The 24,504-nt window shown below is 45.6% G+C and overlaps 1 protein-coding gene across 8 annotated transcripts in view; it reads left to right on the forward strand.

The window, feature by feature from the left end:
• Positions 1-24,504, forward strand: part of PNPLA7 (patatin like domain 7, lysophospholipase) — a 100,635-nt gene that overhangs the window by 28,982 nt on the left and 47,149 nt on the right. For 4 of the 8 annotated variants that reach the window (XM_083485507.1, XM_083485508.1, XM_083485503.1 and 1 more), the window contains 4 exons: positions 4,379-4,492; positions 14,375-14,435; positions 15,302-15,454; positions 23,824-23,887. In XM_083485507.1, the coding sequence (XP_083341633.1) occupies positions 4,379-4,492; positions 14,375-14,435; positions 15,302-15,454; positions 23,824-23,887 (392 nt within the window). The remainder of the gene's footprint in view (positions 1-4,378; positions 4,493-14,374; positions 14,436-15,301; positions 15,455-23,823; positions 23,888-24,504) is intronic. The other 4 variants (XM_083485505.1, XM_083485506.1, XM_083485509.1 and 1 more) reach the window with 1 other exon arrangement.

The raw sequence follows: 24,504 nt of genomic DNA on the forward strand, positions 1-24,504 counted from the left end.
ATTGACAGTTAAAACAACTTTGGGAATTGTCCTCTTGCTGGCTTCTGGTATAGCAGATCAAATTAGCTTCAGTTTAGAACTATGACATCCCAACAGAAGTGCAAATGTACAATGTATAAAACATTTGATGAGCTTGTATCCTCATAAACTGATACAAAAGTTGGATCAACCATACTTTGTTATTACAGCAATCACAGTAGCAGCTGAGGGTCAGTTAAAGCATCACAAAATCTAGATAAAGCTAAAAGCAGAAGGCGTGAATATGCTTTTCTACATCTGTTAGCTAATTATCTCAAAAATTTGACAATGTTTTTCACTATTCAAGAAGCAGGGAGGGCTATTAGCTGATTTAAAGAATTTGTAACTGATTGGTTTTATTTCTGTAGTCTAAATAAACTAGCATAAAGCCAGAACTTCAGTAGAGATGGTACTTTTGAGAAATGTGGGAGAACATTAAGATAAGCACAAGCTACTTCTAATTTTAGAGAGATTTTTTTTTAAATTTTAATCATTTTTGTCCAGTAATGGCCAAGAACTAATATAGCCATCAGTATACAATAGAACTTTGCTAATGAAGAGTTGTCCCTGCTGGTTAATCAGCCTATCCTTTAGCGGACTAGTTTGCTGATCTTACCTTTTTTTAAAAATAAGTTTTTAAGGTGTACAGCCTTAGAGATAATCTATGATTCCAATTCAATCCATGATAAACTAATTGTGGTATTAATTCATTTTTTCTAATTTCTGATGAAATCCAAGCAGGACCAGTAGCTCAGACAGTCAAATTTTCTCATTCATGAAAGGATGGGGAGATTAGCTCAACCCTCTGTGTGCCTGTTTAAAAATATATATTTATCATTCTGTTTTTGGCTTGGCACCCAAGATTGCTGAGCAATGAGCAGAGTTGATACTATAGGCAGTTGCAAAAGTTGTGCCCCTGCTATCCAAAGAACAGATTTGTTTTTAGGGCTTTTTATATTTTTAAAAATTGCTTCCAAATTCATCCTCTTTGTCCATTGTCTTCCTGATTTCAATGGAGAATCATAGAATTGTAAAGTTGGAAGGGATCCTTCAGGTCATCTCATCCAACCCCCTGCAATGCAGGAATCTCAACTAAAGCATCCGTGGCAGATGACCGTCAAACCTCTGCTTAAAAAGCCTCCAAGGAAGGAGAAGGACAGGTGGGGAATTTCTGTGTTCCTTCAGATGTTGTTGGACTGCCAGCTCCCATCATCCCTGACCATCAGCTGCACTGGCTGGGCAACAACATCTGGTCTTGCTGCCCCTGTCACAATTCCACAGGTGTGCAAAATACTACTACTAGAGTGTTAGTGTGAGAATCAGTGTGGGCTGTGGCCACTCAGAATATGGTTCTGTTCCGAGGTTTTTAATGCAGGAAAGTTGTGGGGGTCATTTTTGAGGACGAAATGCGTATACAACTGGGGGGGACCAAGTGGGCGAAGGCTGGATTAGGATTTTGAAATAGTGTATGTATATAATAAATCAAATTAGTCTTCATCTCCTGTTGGAACAGGGTAAACAGACCCAAATGGCAAGTGACGTCCATTCACTTAACAGAATCCATTAGTTGCTAAGCGCTGGACTGGCTCAAGTGTTCTTTCTCTCCATTCTTTCTGGGCTGCTACCGCTTCTCATGGGGCAGCCTGCCACCAAAAGCCAGGTCAGGTTCCGGCACTGGAAAATGTCAGTGCTTCCCTCAGGGCAGGGAGCAATGTCACTTCACTTAGCACGAGGTCTCATTAAATGATGACTCACTCTGTTCCTAGGTTTGAAAGTGATAAACAGGCAGTGGGAGCGCCATTTTTTGGTCGAAAGAAGGCATGGCCACATCTCTTCATTTCCTTAAAAAAACAGCATTGATCCATTTGATCTAAATGTTGGGTTCTTGAAGACCTTTTGGAGAAGAGAGGCCTCCCCAAATGTGAGGTGAATTAGGCAGTTCTGCTGGCTCCTGTCAAACAGAGGCTCTTGTGAGTAAGAAATAGATCTTTATTCAGGAACGTAATGGTGTAGGTTCAGCGGCAGACACAGTCATGATTCAGAAGCAGGGCAAGAAGTTCAGAACTGGACAAAAGTGACACAAAATGTCCCATCAAGTTCCATCCCTCTTTCCACCAAGTTTTTAAAGATGAAGAGGTTCTCAATAGTGAGACTCTCACCTTTCAATAATGTTGTTCTTGCAAGTGTGTTCTCTGTCAGGGTGGATGAGTCTGCTGTCATCTGCAAAGGTGGTGCCAGGTTCTAAGTGACAATGCTTCACACTTTGGTTCAGTCATAACCACCTCCTGTCCAGCCCACTTCCCCTATCAACTAATCAAAGCCCTCTCCAGCTGCCCCAGGGGCTAGTATTCCTGCTCCATCTTGTTTCTCCTAACTTCAGAACATACAGTTTCCTGCGGTTTCAGGCAGGTATCTTCAGCCGTCTCAGACCCAGGACCCACTGTTAACCCAGGAACGCATTTGGGGACCCATTTCTTAATCTTTGACCATATATTTGCACGGTGGCAGTACTTCTGTTTTGACCCAGCTTGGATCAGGCCACAGCCCCTAGTGCATCCTGATTAGTTGAAGACCTGTGGTTTAGGGCATTGCTTTCCAAACTTCTGATAGTTGAAGGATACTCACATGCATGTGGAGGGTTCTCCCATCTCAGTTCAGCTTCCAAAGTCACACTTTGCTCTTACATTTGAGATGGTTTACCTGTAGAAATTGTGCATGGTATGTAGGAAGTGTACAGAGAAATTTCTCCCATAATGATAAAATGCACAGGAAACCACTTCTATACTGAGTCAGAATCTCATTGGTCCATCTATCTCAATATTGTCTGCACTGACTGGCAGCACTCTCTGGTGCTGCTAGGGATTGAACCTGGGACATTTTGCTTGCAAAGCAGGTGTTTTGCCCCTCAGCTATAGCCCTATCCCATGAAAGAGTTACCCTATGAAATGTGATGAGAAGAAGGATTCAGGACAGCCAAAAGAAGTGACATTGTATAGTGCAAAATAAATGTATGGAGTTTGCTGCCCTCAGATGTGGGGTGACCCGTGGCTTTGAAGCAGAGATTAGACAAAGGAGGAACAGTCCATCAGTGACTATTAATCACAATGGCTGTAGGCAGTATTCATGTCCAGAGGCAGGCAGCCTAAACACCAGACGTGTTGGGAGAGGGAGCAACAGCAGGAATGCATTGCCAAGGCGCTTCTGAGTTGGGTGGCTATTATAGGAATCAGGATGATTACTGGATGGACCCTTTTGGTGTGATCCAGCAGGTCTCTTCTCGTATGAAACAGGAAGAACTCTGCACTCAGAGGAGCCATCCTTGCATTTTTGTGTGAATCTAAAAGTTATTTACAGTACTTATTTTATTTTTGTAAATTGCCTCCCAATTTTTGAAGGAGCAGTGACTCAGAGGGACTCAATAGGAAGTTTCCTCTAGGCCAGGGTTTTCCAGACTTGGGTCTCCAGCTGTTTTTGGACTATAGTTCCCTTCATCTCTGTGAGAAAGATGGGAAGAATTTGCTGAAACAATTAATTGAACTAGAATACAAAGAAGGGAGGTGCGAGGAGGTCGATTAAACAAGCAGATGAAAGGTAAAGATAGGGAATATTGGATCTGTGTTTTAGTGTTATTGTTTCTTTTTGTTGTATTGTTGTATTGTTTTTCTGTGTTTTTCTTTTTATGTATTGTAATGTATGTCCTGTTAAATTTTTTGTTGTCTTTTTTGTAATTTCTAAACCTTTAATAAATATCTTTTTTTTAAAAAAAAAAAATATAGTTCCCTTCATCTCTGACTACTGGTCCTGCTAGCTAGGGATGATGGGAGTTGTAGTTCAAAAACAGCTAGAGACCCAAGTTTGGGAAACCCTGCTCTAGGCAATTCTGCTGCATCTCAGGATGGGGAGCAATTCTTATACTTGATGTCATGACTGGGCTCAATTACCCATTTCCCTGCAGAGGCTGATGGGAAAGAGGCAAGCCCAGGGCAGTGAACTATGTCAGAAGACAGCAGGCAGGACTACTCTTTTAGGAAAGAGGAGCATTGGTTTATTAAGAAAGAATTACTTAAGTAAGCCCCCCCCCTCAATACACTGTTTGAATACTTTGGGCTTGGGAGGTAGGATAGGGCTGTGTATATTACTGAAATCAAACAAAACTTCACTTCCTTCTCTCTTATGAAATCAATCAAAGATGGGGCAAATGAAAACAGAGAACTGAACAAGTTCAGCTAGAAGCAGAGGTTACCCCTGCTTTGTGCTATGTTTTGGTTTGGCAGTGCTATGGCAGTTGCTGGTACCACAGCAGCACTACGGCGATTACCAGTGCCATCTCAGCAGCAACTTTCTCTTCTCTCTATCTTAGGTTGAAGCCTTAACCCACCAGCCCAGGGCAACAACAGTACACGCAGTTCGTGATTCTGAGCTGGCCAAACTTCCAGAAGGAGCGCTGACTTCGATCAAACGCAAATTCCCCCAGGTAAGCTAGTGGGCTCTGTCATAGCACAAAACACTCCTGTTCAGCAAGGTAACCACCATTTTGTCTTGTGGGCATGGCTTAGAGTAGCCTAGATCAGTGTTTCCCAAACGTTTTTGGGCAACGGCACACCTGTTTACTGGAAAAAAATCTCGCGGCACACCACCATTAAAGCCCCGCCCCGTGACGTCAGCGCGCAGCGTCACGCCGGGAGGGACGCACAAAAGTGAAAGTTTTTTCCCTCGGCAGCTCCTCTCAGCTGCGCTCAATCCGCCTCGGAGCGCAGGAGCGATGCCTCTCTCTGGCTCTCCCTCCGCGCAGGCTGAGGGAGGGAGGGAGGGGCGTGTGTGACCCGTCTCTGCTGGGAGACCAAACCCAGCGAGGCAGAGTCGCGCGGAGGCGCCCAGGCAGCGCTGCCGGCTGCGAGGAGGAGCGCCAGGCAGCAGCAGGAGGCGCGGCCTCTCCTCGCCGCCGCCGCCCCGCCTCTCGCCGCCCGACTCGCCCGCCTCCCTCCAGGCATCTCGCGGCACACCAGCCGATGTCTCACGGCACACTCGTGTACCGCGGAACACCGGTTGGGAAACACTGGCCTAGATTGCCCTTTTTGCCTCTAATGCCTTCCAAACCCCCCCCCCCTTTTGGGGGGGCGTTTATATCCCACCTTTCCTCCAAGGAGCTTAATGTGGCATACATAGTTCTCTTCCTCACCATTTTATCCTCACAACAACCCTGTGAGGTTGGTCAGGCTGAGAGGCAGTGACTGGCCCAAGGTCATCCAGTGAGCCTCACGGCTGAGTGGGGATTTGAACCAGGGTCTCCCACCAGGTCCTAGTCCAGCGCTGTAACCACTATACCACACTGGTACTCAATATCAATTGTTGGGGAACATAGTGAGAGAATGAGATTGCCCTTGTGTCCTGCTTGTGGGCTTCCTAGAGGAATCTGATTGGCCACTGTAAGAACAGGATGCTGGACTGTGATGGTCCACGGCTACTAATTAATGCATTTAAATGCATGCAGTTTGTGGAATCCAGTTTTTCTAAAGCAAAATTTGAAGTATCTTCTAGACTGTAGAATTTATTTATTTTTACATTTGCATTACCCACAGTTTATTAATCCTGCTATCCCACCTGTTTTCCAAGGATCTCAGCATGCCATCTAATGATTCTTCACCCTCACTCCCCCCTTAACCCTCATGACAACCTTGTGAGGTAGGTTACATTGGGAAATAGTGACTGGCCCAAGATAATCATTCATTGAAGTTTCTTAGGAGGCCAGTACCTGGTGTCACTTGGGAATTCTAAGAAGACCAAAAAACATTCAGTTTTGAAATCAGTGAAGTTTTTGAGAGGTCCAGCCTGCCATGTTGATTCAAAACGGCACCCAGTTGTATCCAAATGTAGATGAAAACCTCACCCTTGCTCTCAGAGACCATCATTTGATTATGATATCTTAAGAAGCATCCTAATATGTAACAAATAGAGAACTTTCCCAAACAAATTGCAGAAGCAGGGATTTGAACCATTGTCTCCCTGGGCCTGGCTTGACGCTTGATATCGGAGTCCAATGTCTATATCCTTCTGGCAATGCACCTTTATGTTCGGTTTATATTAAGGGTCTATTCCTTTGGCTTGCCTGTTCCTTTTAATTTTCTTTAGGTGACTTGGTGAAGGCACACTTGTGCTTTTCAAAAAAAGGAATCCAAGATTCCCCCCTTGGGTCTAGTATGCGCCTTGTGCTTTTAAATTGAAGCGCAACTTACTGTGAAATTCAGCAGCTGGGCTATCGAAAACCACCTGCTTGATGTGATGATGTGGGCCCAGCCAACCTTGCCAGGAATGCAAAAAACATTCCATCTCAAGGTGGGTGGTCAGGCTCTAGATTCCTCCTTCTCCTCCTCTGCATCCCGGCACAGTGTGTTACACAATTGTCAGACAGAATAAAAACACATGTGCACATGTATCTAGTTCAGTATCGTCTGTGCCAGAGTTGGTCCTCCAGATGATGTCTGATTCCAGGGCCACATTCACATGATACATTTCAAGCACTATGGTAACACTTTGAAGAGTTATGGCTTCTCCCAAGGAATTCTGAGACGTATAACTTATTAAGGGTGTCAAGAGTTGTTAGGAGACACCTTATTCCCCTCCCAGAGCTACAGTTCTCAACTTTTCCTGTGAAGCGGGATTTATTGTGAAGCCACTCTGAGAATGGTAGCTCTGGTAGTGGAATAGCGGGGTCTCCTGACAACTCTCCGCAGCCCTGAACAAACCGCAGCTCCCGTAATTCCTCGAGGGAAACAATTATTATTCAATTACTTTAAATGTATGGCATAAATGTGACCCTACTCCCATCATCCATGACTATTGACCACACTGACTTGGACTGATGAGAGCTGGAATCCAACATCCATTGTAGGGCCACAGATTTCTCCACCCTCAGTCTGTGCTGATTGGCAAGAGCTCTCCAAGATTTTGGGCATGACTCTTTCTCAGTCCTTTCTGGAGATCCTTGGGATTGAATCTGAAGACCCTTTGCATGCACAGCCGGTGCAGTAACCAATCAGTGATGGGCTTTGTGGACATCTCCAGGCCCATCACTTGAGTCGTAGGCAGGAGGAGTTGTTGAGATCATCTGCTTTGATGCCAAAAAACTTTTGACTTTTTCTCCCACTGCCCCCATGGAATTAGCTCAGTTTGCCTAACAATACAGTCATCTTCCCAGTTACACGCAATTGACTCACACGCGACTGTGCGAGTGCTGGGAAATCAATCAGTTCAAATCAATTCAAATCTGGAAATGGCTGGAGAGAGCTGGAAAGTCCTTGTGGCTTGAAAGGATACCCTCCCCAGAGCACAAAGAGGCTTTAAAGGCTAAAAAAAAGAGAAAAGGACTTATGGGCTCCAAAATGGTGCACGGAAGCTCTTGCTGCTTCCTGCTCTACCCTATTCAACAGTTGTTGGGCGAGAAGCTGTATTACAGTGGGCTCAAGCGAGCTGTTCCCTGCCCTTTCTGGCGATCTTGAGGCAAAGGTACAGTATGGGTTGTTTTTTATTAGGCAGGGTTCCGAAGAGCTCTGAACCATTTTTGTTGTAAAAGAAGAAGAAATCGCCTTAGTTCCCCACTCTGATGAGGCTCCTTATTTACAAGCATTTACGTAATCCCTGCATAAGTGGGGAGTCGCTTGTACATAATTATGTGTTGGTTTTAAAGAGCTGCTCTCTCTTGGTCCCCTCATTGATGAAAGGCTTATTGATCACAGTATGCAGGACCAGAATTGATTATATTGGATCTGGAAGGCAGTAACCTTTTGACTCTTGTCTGACCTTTTGACTCTTCCTGACCCCACTTGATGGCATTTCCCCTCTGCTTTCAGAGTTTCTGCCAGCTGCTGTCCTGACTATTAACTTGCAGACTTCCCTTCTCTTCTGTCTCTCCCTCTCTGTCTCCCCCCTGCCTTTGTTTGTGTTTAAAGCCTCTTTTGCTCCTCTATATTTAGAATATAGCTCCATCTGTGTATTATTTGCCAGCAAGACTGTTATTGTCTTCATATGGAAATAGGGCCATGGAACTAGTTTTTGGGCTTTTTTTTTTTAGCTTAATAGGCAGTGGAGGTTGGGGAAATTCTTCACCCCAAACCAGATCTGTTTTGGGTTTTTTAAAAGTAGGTGAATTACACGTGCTATGAAAAGCAGGCTGTCAATCAGCCTGTGTACTGACAAGCATTTGAGATTAGCTTAGGGGCAGCGGTGAGTAGCCTTTTTTCTGTCAGGGCAGGGGGACTGAATACCAGTGCTGCACAGGGCTAGAATCAAAGGTGGGGGGGGGTAACCAAATCCAAAAAATAGGTTGGACAACCCCCTCTCTTTTAACTCCTTTTCTCTATCTCTCTTTTACCCCCATAGCATCTAAAGGAATGTGAGGGCCACAGGCAGCCCTAGGGTTTCTGAAAGGGGCATTGGGCATCTGACTTCCATGCAGAAGGTCCCAGGTTCAGTGCTTCAGGAAGGGCTGGGAATTTCTCCTTCCTGAAACCTTGGAGAGCTGATGCCCATAGGTGGACAATACTGAGCTAGATGGACCAGTGGTGTTGCATGCTAATAGGCAGCTTTCTTTACTCCCATGTAAGGGATGTGTAATTTTTGAAATAAAACGCAGTTAACTGGTTAAGATAAAACTACATCAGACATAACTAGGACCCAAAACATTGGACAATATCCAACAGTGGACCCATTGAAATTGATGTACGTAGAATCATAGAATTGTAGATTTGGAAGAGACCCTGGGGGAAATCTAGTTCAACACCCTGCAGTGACTAACTTTGGTCAATTAATTTCAGTGGGTCTACTCTGAGTCAAATTTATATACATCTCTTAATGTACCTAAATGGTGGTGGTTTAGAGAGTGGCCTTTGGATTTGGGTTCAAATCCAGACATGGAACGTCTTTGGGTGACCTTGGATCTGTTGCACCCTATTCCTATCTTCCCAGGGTTTTCAGGATAGTAATAAGAGACAGCTGTTGCGCTTGCTGCCATTCCGTGGAGGAAGTGGTTGCAGGAGTGCACATGGGATAAATAGTTTCAACAAAATTCCCATCATGGGCTAGGAAAACTAGAAGGAATCAAAGGAAACAAAACCACAAAACCCTTCTACTACCAATTGATATCCCCTTCCTCACAGAGTGAGTGTGTTCTACCTTGCACCCTGAATGTTAATGGGTCTTTCCAAAGCAATATTTTTTCTTAAATTTATCATTTGAAAGCTTACAAAGGGAAAGAAACAGTAATATGACAGCACTACCCAGAACAGAGAATGGAAGCAAAAATAGGATTTAGAAATCAGATGTACTGAAATCATGAAGTCCCAAGCAATATGAACGGATTTACATTGTCTTGAACCTTGTTAGACCAAATTGCTTATTATGGAATTCCATTTTTCTATTAAGAGGTTATCAAATTGCCTGCCTTCTCTGGTTCTCACAACCTTGGTAAGCTTTATCACGTAGATAGCATCCCAGATTTTAATTGCCCAATCCTTTATGGGTGGTGTCCTGATTTTCTTCCAATTACTCCAAAGCAATATCTTTTTCTTTTCAAACAAGTCTTGCTTTTTTCTCATGGTTGTTTTGTTCATGGTCAGTTCAAGAGGGGTTTTTGGTGCGGAGCAAGTCCACCCTCAAGAAAGCAAGGAGAGACATTGGGTCTGGGGGCTTGACGGGTTATGTACTTTCTGCATCACAGGGTGATGTACTTTGGCTCTCAGTTGGACTGATGAACGGCTTCTCATCTACAGTATTTGCATTTTTCTGAAGCTGGGGACTTGACCCACCTCTGGATCTGTAAAGGGGTCTGCTTAACAATTAATCTTAAAAAATTACACTTTGAGTACTTTGTGCCTGCTGTGCATAAGTCCAGAGGCGTCTCTGGGGATTGTGATAAATTACCTCTGCTGTTCCCCGCCCCCGGATGAGGGCCTTTGTCCTTGAAGTGCTGCACGGCTGCTTGGGTCTTACAGCATAGGCACTGTGGTTGCAATTGCAGCCTCAGTTTTGGCACTGCAGACATGTATGGGAAAAGTGAAGCTTGGCTTCAGAGTGATCCGTTGCTTCCAAGCCACCCTTAATCCACCCTTAATTAAAAGGGCAGTAGAAACTATGAAGGGGTCAGAGCACTGCTACTGCAAAGGAAGCAAATGGATTTGACACTTCTTTCCCACCCTCAGCCTGTACAATTGTAAGGGACTAGAAACTTCATTTTTATTTTTAAGTGGGAGTAAAGATAATCAGAATGTGGGTGCTATCCCAGGATTTCTGGAATGTGTGTGGATTAAAAGAATGAATGTGGATCTATTCCTGTAAGTGGCTTTAGGTACAAGGGAGATGTATATGAAGTTATGGATGCTAGGAATTATGGATTTCCCCCTCCTACTTCATAAAAGCTAGAATTTGGAATTGCCCAGATTGAAGCTGATCAGCACTTGTTTCAGGGCCAGACAGAAAGAACTACCATTTCTGTTGAAGCATCAATCCCTTAAAGCTGTTTGTCTTCAGCTGGTGGGTCAAAGCCCACTGTTGAGTTGTGACCTGAGCTAAGGTGGGTCTCAGCACAGTACAAATATAGCATTCAAAAGTAGGTCCTCAAATGTATGTATGTGTTAATACTAGATCATTAGTCCAGTGTTTCCCAACCTTTTTTGGGCAAAGGCACACTTGTTTGATGAAAAAAATCTCGAGGCACACCACCATTACAGCCCCGTGACGTCAGCGCGCAGCGTCACGCCGGGAGGGACGCACGAAAGTGTAAGTTTCAATTTTTTCCCCTCCCCCTTGCCGGGGAACCTCCAAGCTTTGGGGGTGGGGGGGGGAGGAGGCAGCAAAGCGAGGGACTGAGGGACGGCGGCAGCTGAGGCGGCGGCGGCTGTTGTGGTGGTGGCGGCGATAGCGGGCGGAGGAGGGGGCGGGGGCGGGGCCGAGTTGGCCGGCGGCGGCGGGGGAGGCGGCGGCGGGTGGAGCAGGAGGGCGGCCGAGGCCGGTGAGGGAGTAGGGTTGCCCGGGGCTTGAGGAGCCGTCGCCGGGAGTTGCTGCTGCTGTTGTTGCTGCTGCTGCCCGGACATGCCGGCCTCCTCCTCGTCCGCTGTCTCGCGCTCCTCCCTTTTGCGCGCGCTGCCCCGCTGCCGCCCCATTGGCCGGGTCCTGTCAGCTGATCCTGTGTTATTTCCTGTGTGTGTGTGTGAGGGGAGAATGGAGAGAGAAACCTCGGCACCACCACCGCGGAGCCGCCCCCGGCTCGACGCGGATCCTCGCCGCCGCCGCCCCGCCTCTCGCCGCCCGACTCGCCCGCCTCCCTCCCACGGCACAGCAGGCAACGTCTCGCGGCACACTAGTATGCCGCGGAACACCGGTTGGGAAACACTGCATTAGTCTAAAAAGTATTTTGACTTCGAGTAGGTGTGGGGAATCTTTGGGCCTCCAGATGTTGCTGAACTGCAACTCGCATTGTCCCTTGCCATTGGCCATGCTTGCTGAGGCTGATGGAAGTTGTAGTTCAGCAACATATGGGAGGACCAGAGCTTCTCCACTCCTGGCTTAGAGAATCCAGTACCATGATATGCATTGGCTCTTTAAAAAGCGTAGGTGATAAATGCACAGAGGGCTGGCTTATCGCAGCTGTTTAATCATGGCGGTGAAATGCAACCTACATGTATAGCAGCAGTGTACTACTGAATTGTTGGCGGGTCGGGGGTTAAGCAGCAGAGGCAAATAATCTTCTTTGTCCCCTGCTTATGACCTTCCCAGAGTATCTGGTTGGCCACTGTTTGGCTTGGAACCCAATTCACAAACTTTTTTGCATACTCCTGTGCAAAAATGTGCTGGAATTCAAGTGAGTAGCTTAGCTGGAAAGATTTGTTTGTTTTAATAACTTCTAATATTGCCAACCACCAGTTTTCAAAGGAAGCTCATGGCTGCTAGCAAATCCAGACATCACGTAATATTAAATATATATATCTCAGCCTCCATTCCTAGTTTCATTCATAAGGCCTAAATAATGAAATACTAAAAAGTCTAAGCTGCAATAATGATGTTCAAAACAGCCATAGGAAATTTAAGTGACATCAGGTTGGCACTCTCTCTTTTCCAATTGGCTTTAGATTGTTCCCCCGCAGCTTTGTCTGAAGACATTATTTGCTTCAGTGGGAATCTCTCATGCCACTATATTGGCGTTTCTTGCCAATATCAGAAGAGCTCAAGCAATTTGGTTTGTTTTGGTTACTGGCATCATAGAAATATAGTAGAACTACATTCTCTCTCTTTATATAGAAAAAAAAACCCTGTGTACCCGTGTGTGTGTGTGTGTGTGTGTGTGTGTAAGAGCGAAGTGCTCAGCGTGCTTTTAAAACTCCAAGGAAATCGTATGCTGCTTGCCTTGTTCAAATCCGAAATTGATGTTCCTGGTGCGTCGCCATGGCAGCGCCAGTGTGACTCAACCAGTGGCAGTAAGCAACCTGCTGTGTGCTCACTCAGAGCTGCATTTGGGATTTGTGTGTGTGTTTGTGTGTGCGCCTGTTTTTATAGCAAGTCACATGAAGGAGCGCAGCTTCTGGCAGAGGGCTGCAAACTCCTTCCTCCATGACCCCAAGGTCATGCTTGGGAGGTTAATGGGCAGGGCTGTGAATATGCTGTGCTTTTAATTCTTTGCCTACCTACCAACATAAAAATCTTAAATCAAGGTGAAAAGTGAAATAAGAAGTTGAACGGGGTGGAAAGAAGTCCTAGGGGGTTAATGGGGGGAAGGGTTAATATGGGGGGAATGGCGGGAGTGGGTGGGTTGGTGAGTAGAGTGAGCATAGGCACAACAGTGTGTGTGTGTATACACACACACACATGTATATGCCCACACCTATAGAGGTCTATGCACCTATATTATTTCCAGTTTTGTCCTGCATAATTTAAGCTGCTACCTCAGGGGAAAGAACAAGGGCAGCTCTGAGAGTGTACAGAATGGGCTGTGGCTCAGTGGGAAAGCATCTCCAGAAGGTTCAGTCTCCAGCATCTCCAGGTGGGAGCCCTAGAGAGCTGTTGCCAGGCAGTGCAGAAAATACTATGCTAGATGGGGCAGTGGCATGACTTGGTATCAGGCAACTTCCTGTGTTCCTGGGAAGGACCATAGTACAGTAGTACCTTGGAAGTCAAACGGAATCCGTTCCAGAAGTCCGTTCGACTTCCAAAACTTTTGGAAACCAAAGCACGGCTTCTGATTACTGCGGAAGCCCTGTTGGACATTTGGCTTCCAAACATAGTTTGCAAACCGGAACACTCACATCTGGGTTTGCAGCGTTTGGGAGCCAAAATGTTCGAAAGCTAAGCTGTTCAAAAACCAAGGTACAGCTGTACAGTGGTGGAGCATCTACTTTGCAGGCAAAAGGTCCCAGTTGCAATCTCCAGCATCTCTAGGCAGAGGAGGAAGAGACATCCCTACCTGGGAGAAATCCTTAGGAGCTGCTGCCAGTCTGTGTAGAGACTATATACTGAGCTAGGTGGACCAGTGGTCTGATTTGGTACAAGGAAGCTTCCTTTGGCCACCATAAGTTTACCTTGACCTTCTCTTCCTCCCTCTATGGTACAATGGAATAACTATCAAGCCTAAGATCCAGGTTCAAAGTCAGGTTCAAATTACAGCCACAAAGCTGACTCTGGGCCAGATATTTCATCACAGTTTCTCTGTCTAACTTATAGCATGGAATTGTTAGGTTAAAATGAGCAGTGCATCCCATGTGTGCTCCATAAGAACATAAGAAGAGCCCTGCTGGATCACCCATCTCATTCAGTTTCCTGTTCTCACAGTATCAAAGCTCCCTCCCCTCTTGCAGTTTTCAGCAACTCACATTACTGTCTCCAACTGTGGAGGCAGAGCATAGTTATCATGGCTAGTAGCCTTAACTTACACATTTTTTTCTAACCCCCTTTTAAAGCCATTCAAGGTGGTGGCCATCACTGCCTCCTGTGGGAGAGAGTTCCATAGTTTGCACTGTGTGAAGAAATGCTTTCTTGTCTTTACACACACACACACACACACACACACACACACACACACACATGCCCTTTGAACAAAGTTGAAAGGGTTAAAACACAGCCTTCAAAGCAGGAAGAATTCATTTCTGGGGGAAATCAACTTATTGCAAAACTTTAGCAAGGAAACCATTGTTTCCCTTGAAGCTTTTCTTTTGTATCAAGGAGCCTCCAGCCTCCGAGCATCTTGGCTATGGTCCATTTACAATCCGTCGTGTGTTGCCCCCCCCCCCCCTAAATCTTAATGCGGCTGCCTGTTAAAGACACTTCTGCCATCCCTCAGCACTGTTTGGTCTGATGTTTGTGTGTCTCTTGCCAGGTTGTGACTCGGCTTATCCATTTGCTTGGCGAGAAGATCCTTGGCAGCCTTCAGCAAGGGGGTAGGACGATGCATCCTTGCCTCCCCTTTTTCCCTTTCCCATGCGTTGGGGCTTGGCAAGGTGGGGAGGGATTGGCTGTTTCCACTTCCACACTCTCCTTGGGGTGGAAGAATCAGCCAATTGGCTCTTTAAGGTGATTAAGTGGAGCGCTGCTATTGGCTGGAGAGATGATTGCACTGCTGGAACTGTCCTTACACTGTAGTTCTGAGCTTTGTACAGTCCAGCATTGACTGATCCATGTTTATTACATTTCCCTCCACTCTTACCCTTTTTCCACTGTTTCTATTCTTCCTTTTTCTGTGACTGGAAACTTGGTGCAGAAATGAGCTAACCTTCTGAACAACAGACCCTAAATATGTGGCTAATAATATTTCCATTCAGGAATTTATTTCCAGGCATTGACATTGCACAACAATTGTTACAGAGGCTGGACTGGCCCACAAGCAGAAATCAAGCATTTAGTGTTGCCAGCCCAGTACTGTAGAACACCCTTCTATCAGAGATGTGACAGGCCCCCTTGCTTTTGACACTCTGACATCTCTTGAAGACTTGATTTCTGCCAACAGGCCTGAATGATTGTATGTATTTTTAAAAATAGAATTATGTTATAGCAGTTCTGGTATAATGGTAAATTCAGCAACTAACAGCTTGTCCCTTTCATGACACTAGGAATTAATTGCCTGATTTTTGTATTTTCTTATACACTTGTGAAAACCAATAAATAAATAAATAAAAAATAAAATAGCAGCCACCTAAGGCTTCACCCTGCCCAAACAGTAGAGCCAGCCCTGGCAAGTGCATGTGTTTGTGTGTGTTTGGGAGTGGTGTGGATAATGTGCAGCTTTCTGAATGGCTGTTCTTCACAGCAGGTCACCCACTTGGACTGCATGCCTCTGGGAGCAAATGGGATGCCAGCAACCCTGCTAGCAACCTCTCCACAGTTGCCATCATGCCTGTGTCAGAAGATGTGCCTCTCTCCACCTTCACCCTGGAGCTCAAGCACGCCCTCTGCGCTATCGGTAAGAGCTCTCAGCAGGTGATGTTGTTGGCCCCATGGTTTGGACCTCTTTCTGCATTAAATGGATGGGAGGAAGGGGAAGGGGGACATCCAAAGGCTGTATTTGTTTATTTATTTGATTTTAAAACCTTTGTATATGACTTAACTCCAAATAAAACCTCTAAGCAGTTTGCAAAACACACACACACACACACACACACACACACACACACACACAATATACATTAAAACTATCAATGAATGCCAAAGTTAAATTATCAGATTAAAAGAAATGTCGGCCTTTGCATGTCCGGGTAGGATTGGCTAAACAAAGACTGTTTTAAGCAGGCGACGAAAGTAGTACAGTGAAGGTACTTGCCTGTTTTATCAATAGGCAGGGAGTTCCAGAGTGTAGGTGCTGCCATGCTGAAAGTTCTCTTTCTTACCAGCACAGAATAAATGTTTTGTGTTAACCAGTGTTACATTATTTTACATCCAATGTACATCCTATGCGGAGGAGGCCCATTTGAAACTGATGGGTGTGACTAACATTAATTTCATTGGATCTACCCTGAGTAGAGCTTAGTTGGATACATCCCAAAATATTTGACAGGGGGCCTCATATTCTGGCTTCCAAGATCCAAGGGTGAATTAGAAAGATACTGTGTGTTTGTGACTTGAACTTTTCTCTCTTCCCAACACTTTCCTCTCCATATTCAAACCTTTTCTATCCCTTGATCTGTGTTGGGCAGCTGAAGCACTGCAGGTCAGAGTGGCAAATCCTGGCTGGCCCCCAGCTAAGACCCAGTGCAAAGCCTCTGCTGGGACATTGACCAGGAATAAGACTTGCCTGGGCCACAACCGAAGACAACACTGACCAAAGTGATGATCAGCTCATAAGGGCAATGTCCAAGCAGTGCCTGAAATCCTCTCTGCCGGGAAGTCAGGTCAGCAGGTTGAAGAAGCAGAAGAGGATAGGTCTGTAAAGGAAGGCAGACTGGCTGTTGAGCAGCAATGGGGAAGCACCAAGAAACAGGGAGGCACTGGCTGGGGCTTATGGGAATCATCATCCAATTCATTTCTGGGCCCAATTCAGGTTGCTCGTGCTTGTATTTAAAAGCCTTAAGTGACTCAGACTGGAAGACCACCTCCTTCCTGACAGACCTTCTTGGACTGTACTACTTTCATTGCCTGCTTAAAACAGTTTTTGTTTAGCCAAGCCTACCCAAACATGCAAAACTAATATTTCTTTTAATCTTGATAGTCCCTCCATCCTCAGAGACTGGGGGTGGGGTGGCCTGGAAGAGGGCCTTCTTTGTGGCAGCCCCCAAGTTGTGGAACTCCCTTCCCACAGAGCTGTATCTGGCACCTTCATTATACATCTTCCGGCAAATGCTGAAGTTGTGCTTCTTTACCTTGCTTGGCCTTTAACACTTTTTAAAGGACCCACCTTATTTCTGTGATTGTAAGTTGCTGTGAACTATTTTTAATTCTGCATTTTAATTGTTGTAACCCACCCTGTGAACTGAGGGTGAAGGGCAGATAATAAATTATTGAAGGAGGGGGACGCTAGAAGGGCAAAGGCTGGGCTGATATATTTAGCCACATTCAAATCCCAACTCAAAGACTCCAGCCTTTCTCCTTTATCTTATTCATCCACCTCTTAGCACAGCAGCCCCACTCTGTTTCATCCAATTTCTGGCTTTCTGACGGCTTTTCCCACAAAAGAGCCATAGCTCCTGTCCTGCAAACCTTCTACCCGTCAATTTTTTCAAAAGGCTGAAAGGCTGCTTTGTTTAGTGAAGCCATGCAGGGTTTCCACCCACCCACCCCTTTTGAGTGTTGTCTGGCAAGCAGCACAGTGCCATTCTCGTGCAGAGAGGGCCTTGTCACCAGCGCTGTTTGCGTGGATGGATGACGTCTTTTTTTGTGAGGGGGTTGGGGGGCACAAATCAGTGTTTGCGGAGACAGCCCTCAGCGAGCCTCAGCAATGCTGGTTTCTTTGCTCTCTAGTCCTTAATATTCCTGTGCCTCTTCACTCTATGCACTGTTAGAAACAGTGCTGGTCTACATGGATCCTTAAGCTAGATTAGAAGCATCAAAAGAGACAGTGGAACAGTCTCCCTCAGGAGGTTGTGGACTCTCCTTTCTTGGAGGTTTTTAAGCAGAGGTTGGGTGTCCATCTGTCATGGATGCTTTAGCTGAGATTCCTGCATTGCAGAAGGTTGGACTAGATGACAATTGGGATCCCTTTCAATGCTATGATTCTATGTTTCCATGATTCTAATGGTCAGGCTCAGGGATGGGGAACCTCAGGGTTGCATGTGGCCCTCCGCACCTCTCTGTCTGGCCCTTGAGACTCTCCCTAAGCCAGATACCCCTCACTCCAGGTCACATCCTGCCTTTGAATGTGGAGATTCCATTCAACTATCAGTGCTAATAGCTATTGACCAAAATACGTTGAGTTTGTTATTTCACCTCTTGGCCTGCCTTTTCACCATTTGCCAAATCCCTCTTTAAAAACTTAGGAACATGCCTTATACCGAGTCAGAACCTTGGTTCATTTAGCTCTGTATCCTCCACACTGACTGGCAGCAGTTCTCCAGGGTTTCAGAAAGGAGACACTCCCTACTTGGAGATTAAGCAGATGCCCTGCCACTGAGCTGCTACCCTTCCCTGAGGTGGCCACACCTACATTTTGTGGCAACGCATTCCACAGGGTAATTGTACAAATAATAATAATAATAATAATAATAATAATAATAATAATAATAATATAAATTTTATTTATATCCCACCCTCCCTGGCCAAAGCGGGGCTCTGAATGGCTAACATCATAGAAGTAAGACAATGCATAAAACAAGCGATCAATAAATTAAGATACATCCCACAATTAATTAAAACAAATTAAAATTAAAACTGGACAAGTAGCAATCTTCAGGTTAAAATTAAATGCAGTTACCAACTGTTTCCACTGATATTATAAGCACCTGTGAGTGGCTGGGAACCTCCTTCGTTCTTGTTTTTAAACAAGGAGAAAATGAGTCAGATTGAATCCTGACCAAAGGCCTGGTGGAACAGCTCCATCTTACGGGCCCTAAGGAAAGATGTCAAATCCCACAGGGCCCTAGTCTCTTGTGAGAGAGCGTTCCACCAGGCCGGGGCCACGGCCGAAAAAGCCCTGGCTCTGGTCGAGGCCAGTCTGATCTCTCTGGGGCCCGGAATCTTTAGGATGTTGTTATTTGCAGACCGTAAGATCCTCCGTGGGGCCTACCAAGAGAGACAGTCCTGTAGGTGCGAGGGTCCTAAGCCGTATAGGAAAGGTTAAAACCAGCACCTTAAACTTGATCCTGTACTCCATCGGGAGCCAGTGCAGCTGGTATAGCATTGGGTGAATGTGATCCTGCGGTAAGGACCCCGTAAGGAGTCTTGCCGCAGCATTCTGCACCCACTGGAGTTTCTGGGTCAGTTTCAAGGGCAGCCCCACATAGAGTGAGTTACAATAATCAAGCCTGGAGGGGACCATCGCGTGGATCACAGTGGCGAGGTCGGGGCGAGAGAGGTGGGGGACCAACTGCTTAGCTTGGCGGAGATGAAAAAATGCCACCTTTATTATAGTTGTAACCTGTGCCTCCATAGAAAGGGAGGCATCAAAGATTACACCCAAACTCCTGACGGAAGGCGCTGGCACTAATTGCACCCCCGCAAGGGATGGGAGTTGTCCCCTCAACCCCATTTCGTCTCGACCCAGCCAAAGGACCTCTGTCTTCGAAGGATTTAACTTCAATCGGCTCCCACGTAACCATCCAGCCGGTTGAAATAGCTTCCTTTTCTCTTCTGGATGTGCTGTCAGCCCATTTCCCCTCGAAGACCTATTATTATTATTATTATGGGAGACTCTCACAAATCCCCAAAAGGAGAGTTGGGGAGGTGCCACATGTTTGTGATGAGAGGTGTTTGAGAGTTTACCTGCTTTAACAAAACTTATGAGAATGTGGAGGGGAATATAAATTTAAAATGCAGCACCTAGTTAAATTATGGGACTTGCTTCCACAGGGGGCAGTGATGGCTTAAAAACTTTAAAAGAAGATTAGACAAATACGCGGAGGATAAGGCTTTCAATGGCTGCTATCCACAGTGACTGTGCTATTCTTATGTTCTTAAAAGAGGGTAATGGTCAAAACACCTAAGAAATAATCTTCCCTGGAGCAGTTAACTTCACACACTCTGTATCTCCTTTTTCAGAAATCGGTGTGGGGTCCTAAATTCTGAGTCAGGTTGCAGACCTGGGTTTCCTTCTAACAAAGTCCCAGAACAGCAGCCAAAACCGCCTCTGCACTATAATGAGGATGCAGTTGAGTGTGCGAGAGGCACATGCACCACTTTGCTTCAAGCATCAGGATCTGTGACTCATCCCAGTGCAGGCTAGAGAAGTGTGTTTGTGTGTGATAGAGAGAGGCAGGGAAGGTTGTTTACCAGGAAAGGATGATTTTCTGTGTCCTCTAGATGCTGTTAGGGGAAGAGTTGTCTGCTGTGTGTTGTTGAAGCTGCTTGGTGTCAATGGCCAAGACAGATCCCCGTCTTTCTCTTTTTGCTGATTAAGAGCTTAGTGACTTAAACAGCCACATGGATGCTGTGAGATGGGTAGAGGAGGTGCCTGTCCTGTTGTGTGTGTATGGTTGGTTTTTTTTATAAAGAATATAGGTAAAAGTAAAGGGACACCTGACTGTTAAGTCCAGTCGCGGATGACTCTGGGGTTGCGGTGCTCATCTCGCTTTACTGGCTGAGGGAGCCAGCGTTTGTCCGCAGACTGCTTCCGGGTCATGTGGCTAGCATGACTAAGCCGCTTCTGGCGAACCAGAGCAGCGCACGGAAACACCATTTAACTTCCCACCGAAGTGGTACCTATTTATCTACTTGCACTTTGACGTGCTTTTAAACTGCTAGGTTGGCAGGAGCAGGGACCGAGCAACGGGAGCTCGCCACATTGTGGGGATTCGAACCACTGACCTTCTGATCAGCAAGTCCTAGGCTCTGTGGTTTAGACCACAGCGCCACCCGCATCCCAGAAGAATATAACTTCACTGCAAAAAAAAGGCTGATGCTTAGTATCTTTTTGGGAGTGCTATCGCTTTCCTAATTGCAGCTGAGAGACATTCTGGGTTCACAGAATGTGTAAGGAAAGTGACATCATTTCATGCCATTCGGTTAATGTGTGGGATTCTGTACTGTAACGAAGTTAATCCTGTTGCTTGCCCATGCCTGCCCTGCAGCAAATCTACCCCAGGAGATTCCTGTCTGTGATGGGTCTTGTGGAAAGTGCACCAGACTGGTGAAAATGAGCTGAAAAGTTGCAGTGCCACCAAATCTAAAATCAGTAGCAATTGCATAGAAAAAGAGGAAGAATGAGAATAAGGGTGTTGAAGAGGAGCAGACCAGGCATCTGGTAATGTGAAGGCAGCAAAAGTGTGGTGTTTTGATTGTTGTTGATTTATAAAACACTTTCTCAAAACAATTTACACATAAGATAATTAAAAACAGTTAAAAACACAAATACAAATTCAGCAATACATTTGAGATGAGACTAAAAACCTAACAAGTGGGATAGTTGTAGCAAAGACCCATTTATACAGCTGGGAATGCTGTATAACATATTCTGTTGTTTCTGGAAAGTGTGGATAGTGGGCACCCGTTGTTTCTTGAGAGGAATGCTGTTCCGGAAAATAGGGGCAGCTACAATGAAAGCCCTGCTGGCTTCTAAGATCTTTGGAACTTGCAGGAGAAATTCTCCCACAGATATATTTTGCATCACACATATACCCCATTGCAAATATTTACCTACTCATTTGTGGCTGGGGTGTCAGACTAGGACCTGGGAAACCAGAGTTTCAAATCCCTACTCAGCTATGAAGCCTGCTGGGTGTGTCCTTGGGGGCCAGTCACTGCCTCTCATCCTAACCTCCCTCATAGGGTTGTTGTATGTGGATTAAATGAGGAAGGGGAGAACCATGTACACCACCTCTAGCGCCTTAGAGAAAAAGGGGTGGGATATCAGTGCAATAAAGTCACCCTTTCCCACTTATGATCCTCGGCAACTTGTATTCAGGGGAATGGTGGTAGATCTTTCCTGCTTTGATGTGGTGACACATGAGCATCAGAAACAAGTTTTCAGAAGAACACTGCTGCACTATGGCCAGGAGACCATCACTCTCATGGCCTCATGTGCCCTCCTCTTCCCTCTGCCATCCACATCCCATATGCATGGTGCTCATTCAGGCGCTGAGCAACTTGTTCCTCTAATTTGCAGCTGGGCCGGCCTTTCGTTAATAGGAAAATGAGTTATTTTGCTCTGTGCTGTGATTCTGGCAGGGTTTATATTTCATACTTTGCTCGGTGCGAGCACTTCTGTCAATACCACCCATGACCTTTCTCTTTCTGGCATGACATTAATCCCTTGCTTTCTCTCTCTCTCTCCTTCCCTCCCTCACTTCTCACCCCCCCTCCCATCTGATGTGCCTTACAGCCGCATTTACTCTGGGGGGGAGAGCTTTGGTTCTTTGTTGACATTTATATCAGCAAATAAAAATAGGGCCGAAAGGCAGCTGCAGCAAGCAAAGCGGCTTTGGGCACGAGGTGAAGTTGTTTTTTCAGAAGCAGGGTTCAGGGCCTCTGTGGAGTGTTCAGAAGGGTAAAAAAATATATCCAGAGGCCTGTGTCTACAGAGTCAGTGAGCTGAACAAAAGATACAAGATAAAGAGCTGCGTGTGTAGCTCTGCTTCTTTGTGACTGATTTTCAGGTTTACTAATTAGGAGGGTAAATGCTTGTAAATGCATGCACCCATGGCGAGTTAGGAGCCTTCTCCAGGCAACCAATCAGAGGAGCATATATTAACTGGAAAGGAGCTGTGTGCTTGTCCCAGGGGTGGCCATCCTATTTTACCACCTGAGGCAAACCAGGAATGTGTTGCCCCTCCCCCCCCCACTGCTGTGTCCCATCTGCCCCACTACTTTCACTGCTGCCAGAATGTCCCCTGCTCCCCCAAATTCCTCAAGGCCTTGTTGCTCACCTTTTCTGCTGCTGGGGCATGGAAGATGAGCAGTAACACCACCCACCAGAAGTGGGATGAGGGCTCAGTACTGCTATTATTTGCCCTGGTAGGCAGAATCCAGAAACTGTCAGTAAAGGGGGTGAATCAGAATGCGTGGTCCTAAGAAGCTAGAAAATCTCCTCCGCTGAGGCCCTACAGGAAGGTCCTGAGAGTCTCTGTGTGGAAGCACCACTTTCTAAAAAACCACCCGCTTCAGTCCAAAGTGGTGCACCAGTCTCTTGATTTGCAACTGATGAGCAATACTGAGAAGCAGCCAGAGCAAATCTGAGACAGTGCGACAGTCTCTATTGTGTGGCTCTCCAAAAGAGGATAGTAGTATTTCATGTGCTTAGATAGAAATCCTTCAAGGTCCCAGTATCTGTAACTGGGTGACAGAACCTGCAGCCTTCTCCAGGCAAAACATGTTGCCCTGCTTCTTGGACCACAGCTCATTTTATTTTCAAACTTAAAAGAAGGAACACTCAAGGTGCTTCAATGCTATACCAGGATACTGAAATGACAGCTGATTTGTTCTGCAGCTTCTCTGGGGTAGTCGATGAGGATGAGCCATTCTTGGTTTGTATGCTTGCTAAAGGAAAAGCCGTGATTTGCAGGACAGCAATTCTGGAGTTTTTAGATGCTCGGAAGACACACAGCTGTGCTGACCACTGACGTCCACGTGTTGGCAAACTTGAAGCTGGATTACTGCAAAGCACTCTGTGTGGGGCTGCCCTTGGGCCAGGTTCGGAAACTGCAGCTGGTGCAGAAGGCAGCAGCCAAACTGCTGGCAGGGGCATCTGACCAACAACCTGGGGCACCATCATATGCACTGGTTGCCCATCTACTACCAAGCCTGGTTTGAGGTCCTTGTATTACATTTAAAAGCCCTGAACAGCTTAGCTCTGCAATACATTGGGGACTGCCTGAATCCTTATATCCCAGCTCAGTCACTGAGATCATCTGCAGGAATGTCACTAATTCTTCAAGTTGGCAAGGCTCATCTGATAACAACAAGAAATAGTGTCTTTTGTATCATTGACCCATTCCTGCAGAACACCTTGCCAACAGAGATGCAGAAGGCACTTTCCGCTTCAAGTTTTAAATGCCTACTGAAAACTTTTCTGTTCTGTGAGGCTTATGCAAGCAATCAAGAATACATTTTCCCACAACAGTTAGCTGATTTCTGATTTCAACTTTTATATGGTTCTTATTGCATGAGTTTATGTACAGTTGTAAACCACTCTGATACATATTTTTGATGAAAAGTGATATATATATAAATAAATATATTCTCTTCTTCTAGGTCCTGCTCTGGTCCTCACCAGTGACAACATCAAACAGCAACTTGGTTCTGCAGCTTTGGACAGGTAACTCCTGCATTGTCTCTTTAGTGTTGTGGAGGATGTTTTGAGCTTTTCATCATTTTAGCACCAGACAAAGATTTTTTTATTCACCTGGGCATTTGGATAGCCCTAGCAGTCTGTTTCTTCGTGGTTTATTTTTGGCATTCTTATGTGGGTGGGATGGGCATTTTATAGTTCTGGGTAATTTTTGTACATGATTTTTGGGTGATTTAAAAAATATTTATTTTGTTTTAATGTGGTTTTTCTCCCCTCATATTTAGTATGCTGTTGTCTGAACAATGTAAAACGATACATAAAATTGATTTGAATTCAATTATCCTGCCTCACAAGGATGTTGTGTGAATAAAACAAGGTGGACCCCACCAACACAGTATACATCAGTGGAAGTGCAAGCGGGATTTTAAAAAATGAAAATAAACCCTAACTGCACAAGTTTAGGATTCTCCAGTCTGGGATTGGCAGGGAGCTTGAATATTTAAAACTGCCATTAAACAGAAAAGAGGAGGGGGAAACACCCTTAATTTCCTGTGGGTTCATTTTTCGCTCGTCAAGCCCCTGAAATATCAGGCAGCTGTCAGGTTAATTAGCCCTGCTTTTGAAGGCGTTGGATGTTTTTGCCT

The sequence above is a fragment of the Podarcis liolepis genome, assembly GCF_965112155.1.
Source record: "Podarcis liolepis genome assembly, chromosome: Z".
Taxonomy (NCBI): Eukaryota; Metazoa; Chordata; class Lepidosauria; order Squamata; family Lacertidae; genus Podarcis; species Podarcis liolepis.